Source organism: Polypterus senegalus, chromosome 4 (genome assembly GCF_016835505.1).
Source record: "Polypterus senegalus isolate Bchr_013 chromosome 4, ASM1683550v1, whole genome shotgun sequence".
Taxonomy (NCBI): Eukaryota; Metazoa; Chordata; class Cladistia; order Polypteriformes; family Polypteridae; genus Polypterus; species Polypterus senegalus.
This window is the reverse complement of record NC_053157.1, coordinates 155,006,927-155,034,306: the sequence shown is the minus strand read 5'-3', so window position 1 is coordinate 155,034,306 and position 27,380 is coordinate 155,006,927. Positions and strand designations below refer to the sequence as shown.

At 37.5% G+C, this 27,380-nt stretch overlaps 1 protein-coding gene across 2 annotated transcripts in view; it reads right to left on the bottom strand.

Annotated features, from left to right (window-relative positions):
• Positions 1-10,903: 10,903 nt before the first annotated feature.
• Positions 10,904-27,380, bottom strand: part of cc2d2a (coiled-coil and C2 domain containing 2A) — a 103,158-nt gene continuing 86,681 nt past the window's right edge. For both annotated transcript variants that reach the window (XM_039751510.1, XM_039751512.1), the window contains 4 exons: positions 18,887-19,009; positions 12,268-12,326; positions 11,938-12,115; positions 10,904-11,267 (listed from right to left, as the gene is read on the bottom strand). In XM_039751510.1, the coding sequence (XP_039607444.1) occupies positions 11,079-11,267; positions 11,938-12,115; positions 12,268-12,326; positions 18,887-19,009 (549 nt within the window). In that variant the 3' untranslated portion in view covers positions 10,904-11,078. The remainder of the gene's footprint in view (positions 11,268-11,937; positions 12,116-12,267; positions 12,327-18,886; positions 19,010-27,380) is intronic.

The window sequence follows — 27,380 nt, the reverse complement described above, 5'->3', positions numbered from 1 at the left end:
TTGAACTCAGGTGTGATACACCACAGTTAGGTTATTTTTAACAAGGGGGCAATTACTTTTTCACACAGGGCCATGTAGGTTTGGATTTTTTTTTCTCCCTAAATAATAAAAACCATCATTTAAAAACAGCATTTTGTGTTTACTTATATTTGACAAATGGTTAAATGTGTTTGATGATCAGAAACATTTTGTGTGACAAACATGCAAAAGAATAAGAAATCAGGAAGGGGGCAAATAGTTTTTCACACTACTGTATATATATATATACATATATACATATACATATATACACATACATCCACATATATATACATATCTACATATACACACATAAATATACATACACACACATATATACACACAAATACATATATATACTGCTCAAAAGAATTAAAGGAACACTTTTTAATCAGAGTATAGCATAAAGTCAATGAAACTTATGGGATATTAATCTGGTCAGTTAAGTAGCAGAGGGGTTGTTAATCAGTTTCAGCTGCTGTGGTGTTAATGAAATTAACAACAGATGCACTAGAGGGGCAACAATGAGATGACCTCCAAAAAAGGAATGGTTTAACAGGTGTAGGCCACTGACATTTTTCCCTCCTCATCTTTTCTGACTGTTTCTTCACTAGTTTTGCATTTGGCTACAGTCAGTGTCACTACTGGTAGCATGAGGCGATACCTGGACCCTACAGAGGTTGCACAGGTAGTCCAACTTCTCCAGGATGGCACATAAATACATGTCATTGCCAGAAAGTTTGCTGTTTCTCCCTGCACAGTCTCAAGGGCATGGAGGAGATTCTAGGAGACAAGCAGTTACTCTAGGAGAGCTGGAGAGGGCCATAGAAGGTCCATAACCCATCAGCAGGATCAGTATCTGCTCCTTTGGGCAAGGAGGAACAGGATGAGCACTGCCAGAGCCCTACAAAATGACCTCCAGCAGGCCACTGGTGTGAATGTCTCTGACCAAACAACCAGAAAGACTTCATGAGGGTGACCCAAGGGCCCCATGTCCTCTAATGGGCCCTGAGCTCACTGCCCAGCAGCATGCAGCTCGATTGGCATTCGCCATAGAATACCAGAATTGGCAGATGCACCACTGGTGCCCTGTGCTTTTTACAGATGAGAGCAGGTTCACCCTGAGCACGTGACAGAAGTGAAAGGGTCTGGAGAAGCCATGGAGAACATTATGCTCCCTGTAACATCATTCAGCATGAGCAGTTTGTGGTGGGTTAATGATTGTCTGGGGAGGCATATCCATGGAGGGTCACACAGACTGCTACAGGCTTGACAAAGGCACCTTGGCTGCCATTAGGTATCAGAATGAAATCCTTGGACCCATTGTCAGATCCTATGCTGGTACAGTGGCTCCTGGTGCACGACAATTCCTGGCCTCATTTGGTGAGAGTAAGCAGGCAGTTCCTGGAGGATGAAGGAATTGATACCATTGACTGGCCACCACACTTTCCTGACCTAAATCCAATAGAACACCTCTGGGACATTATGTTTTGGTCCATCCAATGCCACCAGGTTGCGCCTCAGACTGTCCAGGAGCTCAGTGATGCCCTGGTCCAGATCTGGGAGGAGATCCCCCACAACACCATCTGTCATCTCATTAGAAGCATGCACCGATGTTGTCAGGCATGTATACAAGAACACAGGGGCCATACAAAGTGCTGCGTACAATTTTGAGTTGCTGCAATTAAATTTTGGCAAAATGGACTAGCCTGCCACATAATTTTTCCACTCTGATTTTTGGGGCGTCTTTGAATTCAGGGCTCTGTAGGTTGATCATTTTCATTTCCATCAAACGATGTGGCATCCTTTCGTTCCTAACACATTACCCAGTCTATATCAGTATAGATATCCAGGAGGATTTCTTTTTCCCATTGAGATCTGATGTGTTTTCAAAGTGTTCCTTTAATTTTTTTGAGCAGTTTATATACATACACACACATATATATAAACATATATATACATACATATCTACATATATACACACACATACACACATATATATAAACATATATATACATACATATCTACATATATACACACACAAACACACACACACACACATATATATATATATATATATATATATATATATATATATATACACACACAGTCTTTGGGGTGCAAGCAACTGACTTTATATATTCAAGTTTTGACTTTATATATTCAGAAACAAGTTTTGACTTTATATATACCGACGCTGACTTTATATATATTCAAGTTTTGACTTTATATATTCGGGAATGACTTTATATATAGAAGTTTTAACTTTATATAGTTAAATTTAGTCATCATTGCATAACTTTTTCTTTACCATAGAAATTTAAAGACTAAATTCAACTTCCATTCCTACCAAAGATATTTCTGGCGACTAAATAGGAACCTACTTATATCCAAATTCGAGCTATTGAGGCTGTCGCCTGCCTGCCTGAATAAGTCACCCTCGCTTTGCTCTTACTTTTTTACCGTTCATTTAATCATGGCTAGTGGCGGAAAAATTATAAAATGGAAGGAGGATTACACCGAGTATAGCTTTACCAAAACAATTATTGATGGTGAATCGATTATTCATAAAGCTTCAATTGGTGATCTGTTTTTCTGTGTTAACCTCATATTTTTTCATACTTCTTCTCAAACCAAGGGGGTGCGAGGGTAAAATGAATCGGGAAGCACTGATCAATGTAGTCAGTGTACCAGGAAATCATGCATTAACAGAAGTTCCCCTGTGTGATTAAATGCATTATTTTTTAACATGTTATGGAGCACATGCATCAAAGCTTCTCAGCTGTGCTTGTGCTAAGAAAAGGAAACATTTCATACTTCTTCTCAAACCAAGGGGGTGCAAGGGTAAAATGAATCGGGAAGCGCTGATCAATGTAATCGGTGTACCAGGAAATCATGCATTGACAGAAGTTCCCCTTTGCTTGTAATGCAAAGTGTGATTAAATGCATTAATTTTTAACGCGTTATGGAGCACATGCATCGAAGCTTCTCAGCTGTGCTTGTGCTAAGAAAAGGAAACATTTTAAAAATAACGTAACACGATTGTCAATGTAACCTTTTGTAAGTAGTGCCTGGAGGATTCAGTGTGGAGAAACTCTAGAGACTGCGTGTGTATTAACTTGTGGATTTTTCTGTGAGTATTTGGTGGCAGCATCACAAAGTCGCTTCTGTAAGACTGAATTAGCTGCAGAGCTCAGCTCAGAGCGAAATGAGGAGAATGGGAGGGGAGATGAGGACGTGACTCCCCCACCCGCCTTAACTGTCAATCCCCCACAAACACAGTCTCTCGGAATTTGCATAAGCACAGCACTTCACCTGCAATTTTAACTTAGTTACAAAGTGATCAAAACTCTCATTTATATCCTGCGTCCTCTCATTAAACTTGTATCCCGCATTAAGCGTGGGCATGACAAACGCCAGCGGCAGCCTGTCTATGAACTTAATTTAAAGTTTAGGTTTACACCTTGCTTTGTTTCCGAAGTAGCAGCACTCATGAATATGGTTGTATATGTCACTCGCTCGCTTCTTATTGTTTCGCTGCCTTCTCAATTATATAATGCATGTTTTCTTCAGCACTTTTTGGAGCTCTTCCTGGTTTTCTACGTACTGCGTTGACAGTCAATTCACGTGATTACGTGGGAGGCGTGATGATGTCACACAAAACTCCACCCCCCACGGCTTTCGAGCTCAACTCCATTACAGTATATGGAGAAAAATAGCTTCCAGTTATGACCATTAGGCGTAGAATTTCGAAATGAAACCTGCCCAACTTTTGTAAGGAAGCTGTAAGGAATGAGCCTGCCAAATTTCAGCCTTCCACTACACAGGAAGTTGGAGAATTAGTGATGAGTGAGTGAGTGAGTGAGGGCTTTGCCTTTTATTAGTATAGATGATCTTACTACTGATAGGAAAACAACGTCATGTTATTGTCTAACCCGCTTAGTCCTGAACAGGGGTGAATGAAGTGTTGGAGACTATCCTAGCTGGCAAAGGGTGCAAGGCAGGAAAAAACCCTGGACAGGGTGCAAGTCTATTGTAGGGGTTACACACACACACACACACACACACACAGGACAGTTTAGTGTCCCCAATTCACCTAACATGTATGTCTTTGGAAACCCATGCAGACACAGGGGAGAATAAGAAAGCTACATGCAGAAAAAATCCAGGACATGAACCCAGGTTTCCTTACTGCAAGGCAGCAGCGGTACCAGTGCATCACCCTATCACCCCAGTAGGAAAACAGAATGGCTTAGCAGTACTGTGGCGGCTCTACTAACTGAAACAATCCAACTCTAAAGATTTTTTTTTTGTTAATTTGGTTTACCAAGAAAAGCAAAAAGGTAATTTGGCAAATATCTTCACAGTTAAAACTGCTGAAAGACATATCAGACTTAGTAGTGTTCATTCATTTGAATATCTTGCCATCATCATTAAAGGAGAATCATCTGTCCTTATATTAGCCATTTAATGTCTGCTAAAATATAATGCCTTATTCTTTATCACATTTAATAATTACTAGTTATGACAATTTTCTAATAGTAGGTGATTTCATATTTCATATAGATAATTCATGTGATCCCAAGGCAAGCGCTTCATGAACCTTATACTGTACAGTTGTACCTTGAGATACGAGTTCCCCAACGTACGAGTTTTTTGAGATACAAGCCGTCACTAGGTTGATTTTTTGCCTTGCATTACGAGCCAAAATTCAAAATACAAGCCATCAAAGAGCTTATTGCCGCACATACTGAGAAACTGATCAGACGGAGAAGCAGCAACATACGGAGGTTCCGCAGGAGATCAGTATTGTGGAAAGTTAAAGTGAGATAAAGGAAGTATTTGCAATGTAGGAAAAAGTTTTGAACTTCAAAGAAAAGAAACACCCTAAAAAAGTTACAACTGGTCGTGCAGCGGCACTATGTAATGACACTTGCCTAACAATTGACTTTATTGAAAAGAAACCCTGAAAAAGTTGCAACTGGTCGTCCAGTGGCACTATTTAATGACACTTGCCTAACTCATTTCAGAACATTCTGAAGGGGAGGACTAAACAAAGCTCCTTGGACAGGTTTCTATTGAAATGCCTTGAGAATGAAAGTGACGAAAGCGTTGTAAAAAAGAAAAAAACTAGTGAAGAAGAAAATTAAGTTAAGCAAACGTGAAGTGAAAGAAAAAAACATTACAATACGTTAATCAGCTTCACCAACATCTGTTTATTTCTTTAGATTCTCTTTTATGTATTAGGTTTTATTTTGTTTGTATACAATATTTGTTCATTATAAATACACTAGCAGAATACCCGCGCTTCGCAGCGGAGAAGTAGTGTGTTAAAGTAGGTACGAAAAAGAAAAGGAAAAATTTAAAAAATAACGTAACATGGTTGTTAATATAATTGTTTTGTCATTAATATGAGTGTTGTTCTCATATCTATCTATCTATATATATCTCTATCTATCTATATATACATATATATATATATATATATATATATGTTGTTCTCATATCTATCTATATATATATATATATCTCTATCTATCTATATATATATATATACCCGCGCTTGGCAGCGGAGAAGTAGTGTGTTAAAGAAGGAAAGAGAAAGAAAAGGAAACATTTTGAAAATAACATAACATGATTGTCAATGTAATTGTTTTGTCACTGTTATGAGTGTCGCTGTGATATATATATATATATATATATATAGCAAAATACCCGAGCTTCGCAGCAATGTCATGTGTTAAAGAAGTTATGAAAAAGAAAAGGAAACATTTTAAAAATAATGTAACATGATTGTCAAAGTAACTGTTTTGTGTATTTGGCGGCAGCGTCACAAAGTTGTTTTCGGTAGCTGCATCAGAAAATGTACCACGACGCCTGACACGCCTCCTTTTTACTGTTTTCTCACAGCTTGGATTGCTGCTGTCATATATACACACACACACACACACACACACACACACACATATATATATATATATATATATACATATATATACACATAAATATCTTCATATCTACATATCTATATACATATCTACATATATATACATATATATATATATATATATATATATATATATATATCTATATATATACATACATACCTATCTACATCATATATACACACACACATACATACACACACACACAAATTATATATATGTGTGTATGTATGTATGTATGTATGTGTGTGTGTATATATATATACACATACATATACTTGTGTGTATGTTTGTATGTGTCTATATGTGTGTGTATAGGTTTGGTCACTGAGTGCAAGGGAAAAATAATAAATTATAGTCTATAAGTTATTAAACAGTAAAACATTAACGTTTTAAGAAGTACAGGTACATTGAAATTACATTTTCTATTTGTGAACGCTCAAATTTGTGCCTCTGTTAATGTGCCTTACCGGCATTTAAAGAAAATTAGTTTTGTGTCCTCTGCAGTGTTAAGAGAGAAAGGCTTTGGTTTGGGATAAAAGGAAAAAGGTGTAAAGAAAGGAAAGTTGCCTTTTTCTTTTATATAGTATAGAGAGATGTGTTCGCTGACGTTATGATCGCCTTTTGGGGACAGTCGCGGTGGGTCTTGTGTAGACTGGTGAGACGCCCCGCCATTAATCGGCTGTGATGGCACTGTCAGTCCTCCACTCCTGTGCGTGTCTTCATAATCCGAGCTGAGGACCTCATAATCGTATACGTGCAAAAGAAAGTGTGAATCGCCTTAATATTATTTTGCCGTGGTGTAGAAAAGGGGTCCCGTGTTTGCACTTGTCTGGGCTATAGCGCAGGGGAGGATGAAAAATTAAAAGTGCTCACTTTGACTTAAGGCAGAAGCGCAGTCAGCGCCTCAAAGGCCGGCACAGCTATGCACGCGCTGGCTGCTCGACTTTTGCTGGGCAGGAGACCCAGTTTTGCAGACACGCTCATGATATCAAAAGTCTCAGCCTTTTGGAGGTCATTCATATATATATATATATATCAAAATACCCACCTCGCAGCGAGAAGTAGTGTGTTAAAGAAGTAATGAAAAGAAAAGGAAACATTTTAATAATAACGTAACATGATTGACATTGTCATGAGTGTTGCTGTCATATATATGCCTGCCTAAATAAGTCACCCTCGCTTTGCTCTTACTTTTTACCGCTCATTTAATCATGGCTAGTGGCGGAAAAATTATAAAATGGAAGGAGGATGGCTTTACCAAAACAATTATTGATGGCTTAATCGATTATTCATAAAGCTTGAATTGGTGATCTGTTTTTCTGTGTTAACCTCATATTTTTCATACTTCTTCTCAAACTAAGGTGGTGCGAGGGTAAAATGAATCGGGATGCACTGATCAATGTAATCGTGTACCAGGAAATCATGCATTGACAAAAGCTCCCTTTGCTTGTAATGCAAAGTGTGATTAAATGCATTATTTTTAACGCGTTATGGAGCACATGCATGAAGCTTCTCAGCTGTGCTTGTGCTAAGAAAAGGAAAGATTTTAAAAATAACGTAACACGATTGTCAATGTGACCTTTTGTAAGTAGTGCCTGGAGGATTCAGTGTGGAGAAACTCTAGAGACAGCGTGTGTATTAACTTGTGGATTTTTCTGGGAGTATTTGGTGGCAGTCTGACGGTTGCTTCGAAGACGGCGTTAGCTGAGCTCAGCTCAGAGCGAAATGAGATGAATGGGAGGGGAGATGATGACGTGACTCCCCACCCGCCTTAACTGTCAATCCCCACAAACACAGTCTCGGAATTTGCATAAGCACACCCCTTCACCTACAATTTTAACTTAGTTACAAAGTGATCAAAACTCTCGCTTATATCCTCGCCCTCTCATTAAACTTGTATCCCGCATTACCTGTGGGCATGTGAAACGCCAGCGGTAGCCTGTCTATGAACTTAATTTAAAGTTTAGGTTTACACCTTGCTTTCTTTCCGAGGTAGCAGCACTCATGAATATAGTAGTATATGTCACTCGCTCGTTTCTTATTGTTTCGCTGCCTTCTCAATTATATAATGCATGTTTTCTTAAGCGCTTTTTGGAGGTCTTCCTGGTTTTCTACGCACTGCGTTGACAGTCAGTTCACGGATTACGGGAGGCGTGATGATGTCACACGAAACTCCCCCCACATCTTTCCAGCTCAACTCTATTACAGTTAATGGAGAAAAATACCTTCCAGTTATGACCATTAGGCGTAGAATTTCGAAATGAAACCTGCCCAACTTTTGTAAGTAAGCTGTAAGGAATGAGCCTGCCAAATTTCAGCCTTCTACCTACATGGGAAGTTGGAGAATTAGTGATGAGTGAGTGAGTGAGTGAGGGCTTTGCCTTTTATTAGTATAGATTTTTCTTATGTTGAAAACATTTAACAAAAAATTGGGGTGTTTTTTTAGGGGCTGGCACAAATTAATCTCATTTCAATTAATTTCAATGGGGAAAATTGATTTGAGGTACGAGCATTTTGACTTACGAGCTCGGTCATGGAACGAATTAAACTCGTATCTCAAGGTACCACTCTATCTTACTTTGATCTTAGCATATTACCCATCAAACACACATGAGCAGGCATAAACACAGATATAATAAAAATCCGGGATAATGGTATTTCAGATCAGTACTGCATTCTCTTTGACATAATAATGTCTGTAAAACTAGTGGAGCATGTTGTTAATACACCATTTTGATCCAACCAATGTTCTATTACTATTAATTGTCAGTCAGCATTATTTTTACTATTCAAACTCTTATTAGCCCAAAATCATTTCTAATTAAAAAACTACAATTGCTATGCAGACAACACTCAGCTATATTTATATGCAGCGCTAGATGACCCAGAGGGTCTAAACTTCATGATTAAATGTCTTATTGTTCTGTCAGCATAATGGCAGATACATTTTTTGAACAAAAACTGGGAGACGTGTGTAAAAAAACAAAGCAAAAAAGGGTAGAAAGCAAAATGAAACTAAAGTCCAATATGAGAGATGATAATTGTGGTTGAGAGAAAAAAGGGGTCAAAACTAAAAGTATGTTCAAGAAAATAGTACAATGATAAACTCTGAATTCTTTAGAGATTTGATATCGGAAAAAGATTTGAACTCATAGCCAACCTTTTGTCCCTTCACATTGAATTAATTATGCATGGGTCCTGGGAGGCTATGCTCCTAGCAATGCTGGAAGCGAACCTAATGACAGAAATAAATAATGGCAGTGTTTCAGGACCCAAAATCATACCAAATCATGACACTTATTAGCATTACAGAATTGGCAAGAGGTAATTTCCTTAAAGCAAAAAAGGAAAAAGCAAAACTGTATTGAATGCAGAAACTGGCTATTTAGGTCAAGTAAAAAGTACATTTTACATCACAATAACTACAGTGCCCTCCATATTAGAAGAGCAAAACCAATTAATTTGTTTTTACTGTGCACCGAAGACATTTGTGTGTGAGTTTAAGAAATTAATATGAGAAGTGAGATCAGAGTTTCAGCTTTTATTACCTGGTATTTACAAACAGATATGTTACAGAACATAGAACATAGTTGCTTGTTCGATTCCCGCAAACACCAAAAGTGACTCTACTCCATTTGGCCCTTGAGCAAGGCACTTAACCTGCAATTGCTTTGTCCTGGGTATGACATTAATCTGTATCCAGCTCTCCAAGCAGGTCCTCCAACTTGCAGGGAAAACTCGGGGGTTAGTAGCAGGACTGGGACTCCAGCCATTTTATAAAACCTCACACTGTTCCAATGTGGTGCTGAGATGTCATCTGTTGCATGGCTGCACTTGGGTCCCAATCTGTGTGGTTTGTCCTGTGGTGGGTCTGGCATCGTGCTATAATCAGCGCATGCTCTCAACCTCTTCTCTAACCTGCATGTCTTTGGACTGGAAATGAGAGCACACAGTGGAATCCCACACAGACATGGGAAGAACATGCACACTCCATGCCAATAGCACCAGGGCTTGAACCATGGGCTCCTTAATGTGAGGCACCAGTGCTACTGTCACTGTGCCACCCATTAGACAGTATATTTATATAGATTTATATACATCTCTTCCAACTACCAAGACTTCTTTTCTATTTGTTTTCTTTTACCGTTTGTTGTGGTGATATGGGACTAAGATGCCACCTGACCAAAGTGTTCTTCAGCTGCCTTTCACACAGGAAAGGTTAAAATGTTGGAATGGTTAAAATGGTATATGTCAATGCCTGCTGTGATTGATTTTACCATTTTAATCATTAGCAACTCACAAATTAGGGATTCTTCCACTTTATCTGTTTTGTAACTTCCATTCTTTTACTGCAAAGCATTCTGAATGACACTTATGTATGAAAATAAATTAAATAAATAATTTAAATAAATGTTTTTGCTGTTGTGGTGTACCTGGAAAGAGACACATAAATGGATGCACAGAAAAAGGAGAAGAGGTGATCAGAGAGCATGGGATATAGACCTACTTTTAAATTGTAACACACTTCCATGTACCACTCAAAGAACATCTCTTTGATGAGTGTGCACATCAAGAGTAGACTCCTGGACAGTGAGTGCCTCATTCTCATGGGAGTAGAGAGTACTTTAAAAACAGACGAGATAACATCAACTTCTTTTAAATGTGTTAATTTATGTTTAAAAAAATTAAGTGGAAACAAAAGCTTCTGTTTAAAGAATATCTTAATCAACTGAAATACTGAAAATATTGTTTAATTTCATACTTTTTATAATAAAAAACCTTTACATTACTTTTATAAAAATAAGTACAAGGTATTTGTAATAAAATACACTTTTTAAAAATACAGAACAGCTTGATTGTTTTGTTGTAAAAACATGTCTCAATACACATAAATATTATCATTATTACATTATTGTAATATCATTATTTTTGTTCCACATATATTTTACACAATAATTTGCATGAAAATATTTAAAAATAGTTTAGAATCACTGTTTGGCAATATCGTATTATGGATAGTCATTTAATGCAGCAGCATGATTTTTATTGATTGCAAAAGACTTGACTTCAAAATCTTAGTTATTACTATGAAAAACTCTAGAGGATATTTTGCTACCTGGTTCGAATAAGTGAAGCAACATATATCCAGACTGAGAGGACATTATTTGGATATGGACATATATGAACAGCAAGGGCAAATTCGACATTAAAAACATCCATATTGTGAACACCGGTACTGTACACTGCTTCAATGATGGGCTGAATTTCAGAGAAGGCCATGTGTATAGGAAATCCACAAATCTGTATATATATATAAAAAAATTAATATTAAAAATGACTAACAACACACAGATGGAGACTTAAAAATAACTATACTTTCAATTTAACATTGCATAAAAAATTAAACCAAATGAAGATTTTATCATTGCAAACAATGTAACAGACTGTTGTTTACTTAGCTCATTCTGGCTGAATATTAATATTAAAAAATAATCCTGGCCATATGCACAAAATACAAAAATAGAAACATGACTCAGTGAAAAAATAAATGGAAATACAGTATATATATATATATATATGTATGTGTGTGTGTACACAGGCTATTGTCTGCACACACCATAGTATGTTTTTAAAAATAACATACTCATTGACTATGTTCCATTACCACATTTCCTAAATGCCTACTCATATATATATATTTTTTTTTTGAAGGAAAAAGATTTTGTGACTACTTGACATTTATAGCCACCTTTTAACTGTAAAGGCCAGAGCATAAACTAAAATGATACACATTCATGAATTAACCAACCTAATATTTTTTGAGGATATGCAACTCAACTGCTATTACACCATCCCAAATCAAATAACTCCTTAATCTCATAAAATAATACTACATTCATGTTAACAGTATTCTTGTCATGCACAGGCCACATAATCAGATGTACTTTTTGACTGAGGGTTTGTTACTTACTCTGTAGTCTCCAAGCAGATTCTGTAGTTCCATTCTGTGTTCATCTCCAACATCTTTTCCTCTTGTTAGTTCCAACTTAGGTAAGAATTGTCTTAAGGTTGACGTACAGTATCTGTTCCAACGAGTTGGATTTCTTGGTCTCCATTCCATAATCTTCTCTTTTAATATCTTTTCTATTCTTTTGGGATGAAAAAGTGTTAAACAATTAACAGATATTACCAGTTAAACAATTGTCTTCAGTAGTTTGGGCAGTAAAGAACAGTATGACAAAGTACTCTGTTTGCTAAGTTATGCTACTGACAAAAGAAAAAAAAAAACATAAAAAAATACCTATCTTGTAGTTCAGCTACTGCAGCCCTATCCGTTTGGAGATAAACCAGTTCTTCAGGCTGTAAAATACATTTAAATATACATTTAAAGTTTTTAATCAATAGTTGTCACTGCTAAAGTTAGAAGGTGGTCTGAGGCTTATTTGTTTAATTTTATTTTCATACATTTATGCCCAGGCATGTCACTGCCTAAACAAATATGAATTATCAAGCACAAGTATACCATAAATGTAAAATTTTTAAATATTGTTTGCCTAATTAAACAAGTTGTAAAGGATCAGAAGTCTCATTTTCTTCAAACTATCTTGCATTAAGGAATAAGCAGTATAAAAATAAACAGAACTATAAATTATATGATTACAATAACAAAGTTGGGGAAAATAATAAATTCTGCTTAAGTACAAATTAATATATTTGGTTTACTCTAATACTTGTTTGATAAATTATTTGAATTACCATTTTAAAGCACTTTTATTCTATTCATGATGGAACATGTGGGATACTGTACATTTGAATGAACTACACTTTCCTTTGGATACCTTATTGAATCCATATCCTGACATATTGAGGCTGGATTTGGGGTAACTGGTGACAAAATCACTATAAAGTAAGTAGCCATGCAATGTATTATAGGAACTACCGGGGTACAGTGTGAACATGACTGAGAGAATAAAACTGAAAATTTACAATATTGCATTATTGTGACAATGTTTTCTGATTGGTACTATTCAGGTCCTACAATGATTTCTTCAAAATGTCACATAAAATTGTGCCTTTCTCTTTTTCTCCAGTGCTGCATTGACACTATGGATCAGAAGGCGTGAGCTTATCCAGTGCGAACAGAAACACACAGGCGGCTGGTTGCTATGTTCTACAACATGCTTGACCTGGCGGCAATGAATGCACATGTACTGTACGAGGCATGCATGGGCTCCATTGAGAAAAGACGTGTTCTTGGCTCACCTTGCAGAGGAACAATGGAAAAAGAAAAAGAGGATGCAACATCGACAAGCTTCTGTTCCAAGACCGTCGCTTTCCCCAGCAAAGCAAACTCGGTGTTCTTTCAATGTAATAGGAACCACAACATAGAAAGCCGTGTACACTGCAACAAGTACACATGGCATAAATATAGGAAGGACGGTCCTTGGGTGTGTGGGAACTGTTAGCATTTGAATTTGATGATTATATATAGTGTGGAACTGACCTCTCTGTACTATTCTTTCCTCTGCATGTCCTGGAGTACAAAAGAAACACAACCATGCACCAAAATGTGAAGATTGGGCAAGATCGGGGGGGAAAAAAAAACAAGGTCACTGACTACAACCGCATGAAGGTATGCAATATTCAATGAATATGAATAACATGAATAATGTTGCATCAGTGCCACAATGTTTTCTGAAATGTACTATACAGGTTATAAAATGAATTATTCCAAATACTCAATAAAACTGAATTAAAAAATTCAAGTGACAATAAGATACCCAGAAGGCACGATTCACCAGTTTTTGTGTGTCAGCTTTTATCCCAACAGATCAGAGAATTTCCAGTTCCATTGTCTCAAAACACCACTCACAACCACAGTTATTCCTAGTTTCAAATAAAAAACAGCGTCAGATCTGGGGTGGTAGGGGGAGAGGTGGTGGGGTGGGGTTTGTAGTGTGAACATGACAGAATAAAACTGAGACAGCAGACTGCTTGTGCTGATCAACACATTTACAGAACAAAAGATGCTGATGGACAGGTGCAGAGGGATTTAAGGTGGGCCAAGATTACGAGTTTTTTCGTAGACTTCAGGGATTCTAGTGTTAATTGGAATTTCTCTACCATAAACCTTTTTAGTTAGATATCAGATTCAGTGAATAAAACCATTTTCAAAGATGCAGAGTTATGTTTATTTTATACAATAAGTATTTTTCATAGTCAGAATATTATCTGAAGTATATTTTGATCTGAAAAATTGCAGTCTTGCTCATTCTTAATGTTAGTTGAGTTGGAAAGAACTCGTGTATTTGCTACACATTTTTTGCTCTCAATCAGTATTTTCTTTCTCTCTTCTTATTCCTTCATATAGACAAGAATTTGTATTTAGAAGTTTTGCAGAATTACTTTTATCGTTCAGAAGACAGAAAGGTCTTGCTTAAATGCTTTTTATAGAAATATTCAAGGTCAGATTGATCAATCCATTCCATTGATCAGGTAACAGTTAAGTAAACAGAAGAATGTGCAGTCTTAAATTATTGAGGAAAAGAAAAAAATTGTGTTACAATTTTCTCGTGAATACAAAGGCCTAACATTTATGAGTAGCCAGCTGAGAAGCTTCTTTCTTCCTACCTATCACTTGGGTGCAACAGCCCCTCTGCTCACACCCCCTCTGTCAGGCACAGAGAACTTCAGAGGGAGAGAGAGCGCGAAATTAAAGCACATAATCAAAAAATCAATAAGTGTGCTTTTAAGTATGCGGCATTTCTTAGAGGAGCTTCCATATCCACTAGGCAAACAGCCTCTGTGCAAACAGCACCTCTGCTCACACTCCCTCCGTCAGGCGCAGAGAATGTCAGAGAGGGTGAGAGAGAAGCAGAGACAAGCAAACAATCAAGCACCGTGCGGGAAGCATATCTTATAGCATTGAGGAGTTTTAGTTAATATGTAATACATGCTCTGATTGGGTAGCTTCTAAGCCATCCGCCAATAGCGTCCCTTGTATGAAATCAACTGGGCAAATAAACTGAGGAAGCATGTACCACAGATTAAAAGATCCATTGCCCTCAGAAATCCGCGAACCAGCGAAAAATCCGTGATATATATTTAAATATGCTTACATTTAAAATCTGCGATAGAGTGAAGCCGCGAAAGTCGAAGTGCGATATAGCGAGGGATTACTATATATATATATATATATATGAATATATATGTAGATATGAATATATATATGTAGATCTGTATATATAAGTAGATCTGTATATATATATATATATATATATATATATATATATATATGTGTGTGTGTGTTTGTGTATGTATGTACAGTGGGTACGGAAAGTATTCAGACCCCCTTCAATTTTTCACTATTTGTTATATTGCAGCCATTTGCTAAAATCATTTAAGTTATTTTTTTTTCCTCATTAATGTACACACAGCACCCCATATTGACAGCCCTGTGTATGTAGGTCAGGGTCACTGAGTTTACCAAGCCAATTTGAGTTCAAATAATTAGTTCTAAAAGTTTTGGAATCAATAAAATGACAACGGTGCCCAAATTTATGCACCTGCCTGATTTTGTTTGAACAATTATTGCACACTTTCTGTAAATCCAATAAACTTCATTTCACTTCTCAAATATCACTGTGTATGTCTCCTATACGATATATTTAACTGACATTTTTTATTGTAACAACCAACGATTTATACAGGAAAATAATGACTATTAACAAGGTTGCCCAAACTTTTGCATCCCACTGTATGTATATGCATGTGTATGTGTGTATATATGTTTATATGTGTGTGTGTGTGTATATATATATATATATATATATATATATATATATATATATATATATATATTTATATATGACAGCAACACTCATAACAGTGAAAAACAATTACATTGACAATCATGTTACGTTATTTTTAAAATGTTTCCTTTTCTTTTTCATAACTTCTTTAACAGACTACTTCTCCACTGCGAAGCGAGGGTATTTTGCTAGTCAAGTATAAATCTAAGGATTCTAAATGTGGAATATCATACATTTAATGTGCTCAGTGTGGCGATCTTTTGCTGGTAATTTGCTGCTGTCAGGACCGGAGGAAGCCCTAGAAAAAAAGACGGCACAGAAGACGGTACGTGAGACTTTTAAAATGTATTGTGTCATTACAATCGGGAATATGCGACACTTGAATATAAAAGCACCACAAATGCATCTGTATGTCGGCATTTTGCTTCACCACATCGAACCATTCATCGAACATCATAGTGCGCACACCGATCTCGTAGAATCCGCAAAGCGGCTTCTGTCACATGTAGATAGTAAACAGAGGCTCTAACATCACATTCCAACTTTTAGCACACTGCGCCCCCTGACTTTTTGCTGGTACTGCAACTTGCACACACGTCGCGTTAATTTCTGAGGACATGCTCAGTGGACACTTCAAATGAACGCTGGGAACGCATGGCAGCCATGATGCGGGTGCATACGCGTTCTGAGCGTGAAGTATAAATGAGCCTTTACTCTTTTTTGTGTTCTGTGAAATTGTTACAATTAATTAAAAGAAGCAGTATCTATTTAAACTGATATTTTTTACTCCCAAACAATTACAATTTTTAAATTATCAACAGAAATAAAGCTATTGGGGAAAAAGCAAAACAAGCACAAGCATTACACATAAATACATTTTGACAAGTTACATGACACAAATTTACAAAAAATTAAAAAAGCATTTCTGCTAAATTCATAAAAAACATTGAAACTATAGATAGTGATGATGTATCCTTCTCATTGAACTTTTCAAGTTAAAGTAATGAACTGGAAGTTCACATATGCAATGAGTAATTATTTTTAAGTAAATCAAGTATCTTCTTTGAAGATGAAACAGAATGAGTTTAACATACACTTCTCTTTTCCCTACTGGATTAGCAGTTAGATAAACATCCCAAATCTGTGTACAAACCGGATTCCAAAAAAGTTGGGACACTATACAAATCGTGAATAAAAACTGAATGCAATGATGTGGAGGTGCCAACTTCTAATATTTTATTCAGAATAGAACATAAATCACGGAACAAAAGTTTAAACTGAGAAAATGTATCATTTTAAGGGAAAAATATGTTGATTCAGAATGTCATGGTGTCAACAAATCCCAAAAAAGTTGGGACAAGGCCATTTTCACCACTGTGTGGCATCTCCCCTTCTTCTTACAACACTCAACAGATTTCTGGGGACCGAGGAGACCAGTTTCTCAAGTTTAGAAATAGGAATGCTCTCCCATTCTTGTCTAATACAGGCCTCTAACTGTTCAATCGTCTTGGGCCTTCTTTGTCGCACCTTCCTCTTTATGATGCGCCAAATGTTCTCTATAGGTGAAAGATCTGGACTGCAGACTGGCCATTTCAGTACCCGGATCCTTCTCCTACGCAACCATGATGTTGTGATTGATGCAGAATGTGGTCTGGCATTATCTTGTTGAAAAATGCAGGGTCTTCCCTGAAAGAGATGACGTCTGGATGGGAGCATATGTTGTTCTAGAACCTGAATATATTTTTCTGCATTGATGGTGCCTTTCCAGACATGCAAGCTGCCCATGCCACACGCACTCATGCAACCCCATACCATCAGAGATGCAGGCTTCTGAACTGAGCGTTGATAACAACTTGGGTTGTCCTTGTCCTCTTTGGTCCGGATGACATGGCGTCCCAGATTTCCAAAAAGAACTTTGAATCGTGACTCGCCTGACCACAGAACAGTCTTCCATTTTGCCACACTCCATTTTAAATGATCCCTGGCCCAGTGAAACGCCTGAGCTTGTGGATCTTGCTTAGAAATGGCTTCTTCTTTGCACTGTAGAGTTTCAGCTGGCAACGGCGGATGGCACGGTGGATTGTGTTCACTGACAATGGTTTCTGAAAGTATTCCTGAGCCCATTCTGTGATTTCCTTTACAGTAGCATTCATGTTTGTGGTGCAGTGTCGTTTAAGGGCCGGAGATCACGGGCATCCAGTATGGTTTTACGGCCTTGACCCTTACGCACAGAGATTGTTCCAGATTCTCTGAATCTTCGGATGATGTTATGCACAGTTGATGATGATAGATGCAAAGTCTTTGCAATTTTTCGCTGGGTAACACCTTTCTGATATTGCTCCACTATCTTTCTGCGCAATATTGTGGGAATTGGTGATCCTCTACCCATCTTGGCTTCTGAGAGACACTGCCACTCTGAGAAGCTCTTTTTATACCCAATCATGTTGCCAATTGACCTAATTAGTGTTTATTGGTCTTCCAGCTCTTCGTTATGCTCAAATTTACTTTTTCCAGCCTCTTATTGCTACTTGTCCCAACTTTTTTGGGATTTGTTGACACCGTGAAATTTTGAATCAACATATTTTTCCTTTAAAATGATACATTTACTCGGATTAAACGTTTGATCTGTCATCTACGTTCTATTACAAATAAAATATTGACATTTGCCATCTCCACATAATTGCATTCAGTTTTTATTCACAATTTGTTTAGTGTCCCAACTTTTTTGGAATCCGGTTTGTATATCTTGTGGACTTTAGTGACAATAAATTGTATTATATCCCTCAAATCTTTCTATGCTCTACATGAAAGTGACTGACAAGGCTGAAGAAAGTGAACAGTGACTTTATGTAAAATTCTCTTTAGTCCTCAGATTCAAATATTTGTATATGTGTAATAATTAAATTAGACTCAGGAATGGGTTGAAAAATGTTATTATAAAGCAGTACTATCAAATGAACCTGAAGCTCACACTGATGTGCCACCTTAGCTTTAAATTATTTCTGAACAATGCATACCAAACAGCACATGTTGCATTATATTTAAAAAAATACTTCTTACACAGGATGGACATTATTTAGAAAAATAAATAGCCATTTTCAACAGTACCTGGATACTGGAAAGTCCTGGATGAGAAAAATTTCTTGAGAAAAAAGGTTTCCAGAACTTGGATTTAGTAATATCAAAGCTCATTCTCATAGGAGCATTATACTGTTGTATGTTGAACCAAACCTAAGAGACAAAACAACATGTTTGAAAAGGGTTATATTAATCAACCAACACAAATTTATGAATATCACCAACATGTGATTAAAAACAATTCTAAAGTAAAATCTCTGGACAGATATTGCCTTCTTTCTCAAAAATGATCTCCCTATATATAAAAAAAATCCTGGAAAGGATATTTCCAGGGCAATTATACGTGATCTTCTCGGAAGTTCTTGGAAGACATTTAAAAGACACGCGAGACAAAAAAGACTGGCCACGGAGCCTCGCAGGGACCGTAAACATGAGACTTGATGCCAAGAGATTGTCCCTGGGCCGTCTCGCTGGGAGGTGGAACATTAGATTCTTGAAAGACACACCCTTCTTATCAAATAAGAACACAGCCAGCAGTAGCACAAACAGATCCTGTGCTCTCAGCAAAGAAGAAAGAGCAGCGTGGAGAAAAGAGACCTTTGAGAGAGAAAAAAGGCAGATAAAAGATTATGAAAGCAGTGGAATTATAAAGGCTCAAACAAATGGCGTGATAAACATGCAGAGAAAGGTACAGAATATGAAAGCAGTAAAATTCGAAAGTATTGTAGCGTTCCAGCCAAGTTAAAGCCTTTTTTGTTTTAAGTCAGTGTTAGGTCCGATTGATGGAGGGTGGAATACAGCACGAAAGACTGATAGTGGGGTATTGATTGATGCGGTGGGGGGCAGGTGCTAGAAAGTTGTGTTTGGGGTTATGAAGACGGTGATTGTTCAAGTAGAACTTTTGTCACACTTTATTACGTCAGTCGCTACAGTATGAAAAAAAAGATAGTAGAGACCGCATTAGCGCAAATGTAATTAATCATCAGAACCAGGTGTGATTGAAAAAATAGCAGGACAAATCGAGGTCAGAAATAAAAGAAAAAGAGTAGAAAACAAAGTCTTTTCACCTTCGCATCATTCAATGCATAAAACGTGGATTTACACAATAATGGACCATACTCTATGAGAATCTGTGCTCCCGCACCAGTCAAAGCAACAACATGTTTCATTTCAAAGAATACACAATTCGGTCAGGTGTATATTTATGATCACGGAGAAGCAATGTAAATTTTAACAGGCGACAAGAAAGGTAAAGTATATATTCCACGAATAACAATAGACACCAAGGGAGATTGTGATATGACATTCAATAATTAAAGTATTAAAAGGTTTACAGTTTACCGTGAGAATAGATTTTGCTATGACAATTAACAAATCACATGAACAAACATTACAAAAAAGTCAGATTATTTATTAGAGAAACAGAAACAATATCCACTCACGGGCAGTTTTATATGTTGCGTTGTCACAATGTGTCTCCAAAGACGGAATCAAAATTCAATGTGATATGGAAGAAAAGGTAATTCCAAAGTATTGTTTTTAATGAAGCTTTAAAGTAAAAGCAGTAAAATTTGAAAGTATTGTAGCATTCCAGCCAAGTTCAAGCCTTTTTTGTTTTAAGTGACTGTTACATCCGATTGAGGGATGGCGGAGTACAGCACGGAAGATATTGATTGATGCGGTAAAGGGGTGCGAGACCCGGGGAGGAGGGGTTGGAGAGGGTGCTAGAAAGTTGTGTTTGGAGTTACAAAGTCGGCGATTGTTCAAGTGGAACTTTTGTGACACTTTACTACGTCAGTCGCTACAGTATCAAAACAAAAGATAGTAAAGATTGCATTAGCACAAACAAAAGGTAAATAATCATCAGAACCAGGTGTAATTGAAAAAATAGAAATAAAAGGCAAAGAGCACAAAACAAAGTCTTTTCGCCTTCACATCATTCAATGCACAAAATGTAGATTTACACAACTATGGACCATACGCTATGAGATTCTGTGGTCCCGCAACAGTTAAAGCAACGATTCCAAAGAAGAAAAAAAAAAAACAAAAACTTAAAATTGTATATCCGATTAAACAAACACAGGGGTTGGCGAGCGAAGTGAGCAGGGGGCGGAGCCTCCTAGTAACCTTAAAATATAATGTAAATAAAGAATACAAAGAATGAGAAAGAACAGAAACACAGGTAAATACATGGTATTTGAAATTTATAAAATGAGCAAAGTGCCTTTATTTAAAAGCCATTAGAAGAAAACATCTGTATACATTTATTGTAACAAGTAAATACATCATAGAGTACTGTGCTCTTTTAGTAACCCTTGGCTTCTGGCATAAAAAAGTTTCATCACATCAGATCCAGAAACAATCAGAAAGAGAGTAAGTCTGTTAGGAGACAAGCTGCTGGGACAAGGTTAGATTTTTAAAAAAATTTAAACTATTCAGTAAAAAACAAATATTTTGTTTATCTGCCTGCAAAAACAGAATAGGATGTCAGGCAAACAGTGTGCATACATTAAATAACACCCTAACTCATAAAGTGAGCTGTCTACATTTGTTTAAAGTAGGCTGGTCTACTTTTCATCTTGTATGTGCATCATTGAAATAGTAAAAACGCTTCCTTTTTAAGTGGCCTAGTTAAATAAAATGACTTCTTTATTAGCAGTGAAAAACCACATAATTTCTCAGCTGACTTATCCTTGTCACAAGAAAAAAACTGCAAACTTGAATGTGGATATTTCACCTTACATCAGAAGTATTTACTAGTTGTACAGTGTCTGGGATAATTTTGAGAATTTTCACTCAAGATGAGGAAGGTATTAATTGATCTATTGTTATATGTGTTAGGTGTGTAAACAAAGATGTGCTATCAGCACCTTTCTTCCTACACTAATTGTGACTTTACTATTCATTTCTCTGAGTACTTCTTACTGACATAATCACACCATTTTAAGGATGGGAGAGGAATGACTTACTATCAGTCATATTTTAACCTTTTTGTACGGAAAGTCTCTTACAAATGATATAAAAGTAAACTACATAGAACCATACTCATTTACCCTGAAAAGAAAAATGTGAGCAAGCAGTCTGAGTTAAGCCAGAAAGGATTGCAACATCTTTACAACCACCTTCCTTTTTTGTTTCTGTAAGGCAGACTAGACTGCAGAATATTTGACTGTTAACAAAGCGAGAACCAGAGGTGGGTAGAATAGCCAAAAATTGTACTCAAGTAAGAGTAGCATTACTTCAAAATAATATTACTCAAGTAGAAGTAAAAAGTAGTCATCCAAAAATTACTCAAGTAAGAGTAAAAAAAGTATTTGGTGAAAAGACTACTCAAGAACTGAGTAACTGTTTGATCATAATAAATGATTTATTTTTTAGAAATGTAAGACAGACAAAAATATAAAATAATGTGCAAATTCTGCTATTTTCAAATAAAATAAAAAATGAGTAAAAATAAATAACAAAATAAACTCCTTGGTGGCCGGGCCCCGGGGGTGGATGAGATACGCCCGGAGTTCCTTAAGGCTCTGGATGTTGTAGGACTGTCTTGGTTGACACGTCTCTGCAACATCGCATGGACATCGGGGACAGTGCCTCTGGATTGGCAGACCGGGGTGGTGGTCCCCCTCTTTAAAAAGGGGGACGGAGGGTGTGTTCCAACTATAGAGGGATCACACTCCTCAGCCTCCCTGGAAAAGTCTATTCGGGGGTTCTGGAGAGGAGGGTCCGTCCGATAGTCGAACCTCGGATTCAGGAGGAACAGTGGACCAGCTCTTCACCCTTAGCAGAGTTCTGGAGGGTGCATGGGAGTTTGCCCGACTGGTCTACATGTGTTTTGTGGACTTGGAAAAGGCATTCGACCGTGTCCCTCGGGGAATCCTGTGGGGTGCTCCGGGAGTATGGGGTACCGGACCCCCTGATAAGAGCTGTTAGGTCTCTGTACAACCGGTGTCAGAGCTTGGTCCGCATTGCCGCAGTAAGTCGAGCCCGTTTCCAGTGAGAGTTGGACTCCGCCAGGGCTGCCCTTTGTCACCGATTCTGTTCATAACTTTTATGGACAGAATTTCTAGCGCAACCAGGGTGTTGAAGGGGTCGGTTTGGTGGACTCAGGATTGGGTCACTGCTTTTTGCAGATGATGTTGTCCTGTTTGCTTCATCAGGCCGTGATCTTCAGCTCTCTGGATCGGTTCGCAGCTGAGTGTGAAGCGGCTGGGATGAGAATCAGCACCTCCAAATCCAAGAGCATGGTCCTCAGCCGGAAAAGGGTGGAGTGCCCTCTCAGGGTTGGGGGAGAGATCCTGCCCCAAGTGGAGGAGTTCAAGTATCTCGGGGTCTTGTTCACGAGTGAGGGAAGAATGAGCGTGAGATCGACAGGCGGATCGGTGCGGCATCCGCAGTGATGCGGGCTCTGCATCGGTCTGTCGTGGTGAAAAAGGAGCTGAGCCGTAAGGCAAAGCTCTCAATTTACCAGTCGATCTACCTTCCTACCCTCACCTATGGTCATGAGCTATGGGTAGTGACCGAAAGAACGAGATCGCGAATACAAGCGGCTGAAATGAGTTTCCTCCGCAGGGTGTCTGGGCTTTCCCTTAAAGATAAGGTGAGAAGCTCAGTAATCCGGGAGGGGCTCAGAGTAGAGCCGCTGCTCCTCCGCATCGAGAGGAGTCAGATAATGTGGCTCGGGCATCTGATCAGGATGCCTCCTGGACGCCTCCCTGGTGAGGTGTTCGGCACGCCCAACGGGAGGAGGCCCGGGAAGACCCAGGACACGCTGGAGGGACTATGTCTCCCGGCTGGCCTGGGAACGCCTTGGGATTCTCCCGGGGGAGCTGGAGGAGGTGGCCGGGGAGAGGGAAGTCTGGGCCTCTCTGCTTAGGCTGCTGCCCCCGCGACCCAACCTCGGATAAGCGGAAGAGAATGGATGGATTTTTACAAAATAAAGGTGCACAAATAACACAAAGTTCCAAATCTCAGTTTTTCACAACAAAGCTTTTGAAGCCAATACCTACAGAAGGTAACATGTATGTTTGAACAGTGCAAACTACTTACAGTAAGAAGATATACAGTACCGTACACTGACAGTATAATACGCATACTCACTTGCCCTCCAAATAGCACAGCTGATAGAAAATAAAATTAGAACAAGGCAGCTTGTGCACATATAAGAAGTCTCACTTTGCCTTGACTGTCTATGTCTGTGCCTGTGCCTGTTTGGTTAAAACGTGATTGTTCTTCATTCAGTGAAGTGATGTTTAAGCTTCAGTAGGAGTTGGCTCTCAAGGTTCCTGCAGTGAAGCTTTGACCGTTTAGCAGTGAACAGGAGGCCCTGTACAGTATGACTAAAAAGTCTCTCACAGGCTGCAGACGCAAGAAGTTTGTGTGTGGTCATGTGACTGCATGGCTATGTCTGATTAGTGAAACGGAGTCATGGGATTATTGTTGCTACGTCTGATTGGTGAAATGGAGTCATGTTATTATTGTTGCTATGTCTAATTGATGAAACAGTCATGCAGTTGATCCACTGGCGACTTCTCTCCAAGTAAAATATAGTGTATAAAATGTGTAAATGGAAAAAAGTAACGAGTCGAGTGTTGCCCAATGTAGCAGAGTAAGAGTAGCCTTTCTTCTTCACAAATGTACTCAAGTAAAAGTAAAAAGTATGGTTAGAAGAACAATTTTTATAAAAAAGTTACTCAAGTAAATGTAACAGAGTAAATGTAACTCGTTACTACCCACCTCTGGTGATAACCATATAGTTGTATTCTGAAAACATCTTTGCTTTAAAAACAGGATCCCATTTAAACACACAAATATCTATAATTAGAACAAATCCTGAGTTATACTGAAGTAATCTATTGGTGGTATAGCAGAAAGAGGTAACCTCACGGCATCCGACTACATCTGTAATAGTGCCAAGGAGACCAAATGTACAGTACACCATGCTACAGGGAATGATAAAAAGTCTGAGTAAAAGAGAAAAACAAACATCCTGAAGCCATGATGTACCTTCCTCAACAAGGGGAGTGGACTGTCTTATTGCCCAAGCTTTTCACTTCTCCTTTTTATTTTTCACTAGTACAACCCGTTCTCTCCTGGGTGAGGCCTTGCCTTAGCATATCTTCTGATTATAAACCAAACTAAACTTTTTCAGTCTTGGGCTCTTTTAAATCCCATCTGTAGAAAACCACTTCTGGCATCAGGGAGAGCCCTATTTAATGTAACTTTTCTTGTTAGTAAAGCAGCATTGATATAATCATAAGTCATTGAAAGCAACAGCTGACACAATAATGAAATATTTCATCATCATCATTCATTTAATGGCCATTTCCCAGTTTTCCCCAGGTTAGCGGGTTGCCTATCAAATATTTTTCCTGCTCTCTTTGTGCTCCTCTAAATCTTTTGGTACAATAATTATTTTTTCTATCAACCTAATAATAAAATATTTAAATAAAATGAAAACATTTATATACAACACATATCTGTTTTCCTTTATTTCCAGTATAGTTGTGCTTTGAAAGCAATCAAAGGGTCTTTTTCCCACCCTTCCCTAAACACCCAAAACACACGGGCCAATTTAGCAATATCAATTCACCTAATTTAAAACAGGCTGAAGTTTAGTAAGTTCAGTACACACATTAATTTCAGCAGAGTAGTAGAGCTGTCATTCCTGTCTCATAGGTTCAGGTTCTACATGGTGTTTGTATGTTCTTCCATTGAATATACAGATTGATTGGTATCAGTGTCAGTGAATTTACTCACTCTAAGATATTATACTCCATCTTGTATTACATTCTCAGCAAGACCAATTCCTCAAGTATTCAAAAAAAATCAATAACTGGTATGTTTAAAATTTATAAAATATGCTTTACTTTAAAATGTATTTTCATGTGGCAAACTAATATACACTATAACTGTGAAGAATTAACTTCAACAAGACTTGTCCCTTAATAGTTTTCCTGGATGGAAATTTTTATAAAAATTGACCTGTACGATAAGCAGATAATAATTTTAGGTATTCATTTTTCAGAACAACACTTTATGTTCTTTATACAGTTTGAAAGCAGAAAAAGAGCATCATTCTTAAATTATGTATTTGAAACTCTTTAATATACAAATATTGCATTTTACTAGGAGTGGGGATACTACATTGTCATTCTTTTATAGAAATTTAAATACTTATATGGTTCAAATTGTCATCTCAAAACAATGAACTCCCTCATGCAACTAAGAATTTTACTGTTCTCTGTACACATGAGAATTTTACTATCATCTCACTGCTAATAGAGTTTTTTTTAAAATTAATAATCACAACTACTGTATATTGCCTGTCTCTTACACTGCTAAAGCACTATGATTAAAATTAACACAGAAAAAATTACAAGGGAATTTGTACAAATAATTTAACTCTTTCAGGGCTGATGTCAACTTTTGTTGAAATTCAGAGGTAGAGGACGGTAATCAGCTATAAACCGCAACAAAACTCGCCCTTACATTTACGTTTGACTCTCTTTGCTAGAAGGAAAGTTAAGTAGCTTTGTTGATTTAACCTCGACTCCCTGCATGAGTAGCAAAGAACAAAGAACCTCAAAAAAGGCATCAGCATCTGGAGAGAGACTAAATACTCCATGGACATTTTACATATTATCTCTGAATCAAACTCTGACTTTTCGGACTTGTCATCAGCTGATCAGTCCCCAGTTGATCATTTGTGTAGCTGATATACCTACAGCAGTGTTTGCCTTGGAGGACCACCACTTATGATAACAAGAGGTACAACCCATATTGCGTCACACTGCAACTGCCACCGCTGGCCACCGGCAATGTGAAGACAGCCAGGCAGCCGGCCCACTGTGCACTCCTGATGTCCATCGAGGTGCCCCTGTGCAGGCATTGCCGCCAGAGCTGCCAAACATGCTCCAACAGCAGCCATAGCACGTAGCAAGACGTTTTATGTTGAAATCATTGCTTTGTGTGCTTTTCAGGAAACTGAGTTTTTTGAAAAAAATATTAAGCCCTCAAAGAGTTAATGTCTTATAGCTGCCAAATGAAAATAATATTTTTGGGCTATTAGATACTGTAGCTTTGTAAACTGATTGTTTCATTAACAAATAGTAATTATAATAATAATGCATGTGTTAGATGTACTGTGTGATAGAATGAGTTGGAATCAGGGTTGGTTCCTGGCTTGTGCCAAATGTCTATCATGTACTGTAATTACATTAGGTGGGCATGAAAATGAAGAAATAAAGAAAACATACAAAAATTACCCTGTATGAGTTAAGAAAACAGATTGACTGTCAGTAATAGAATGGTATGAGCTTCAGAAGGGAAAAATCAAATAAAAATACACATTGAAGTCTGGAAATTATGACTAGTATTCACTCATGGCACTCTATCAAAACAAAAAAAATAAAAACACTTTTAAAGAACAATTAATAAAATAAATGTAGACGTAGATACTTATATAAAATTTATAATAAACTTAATATCATAAATATAAATAAAAGCAGAAGAGTAATTGTTA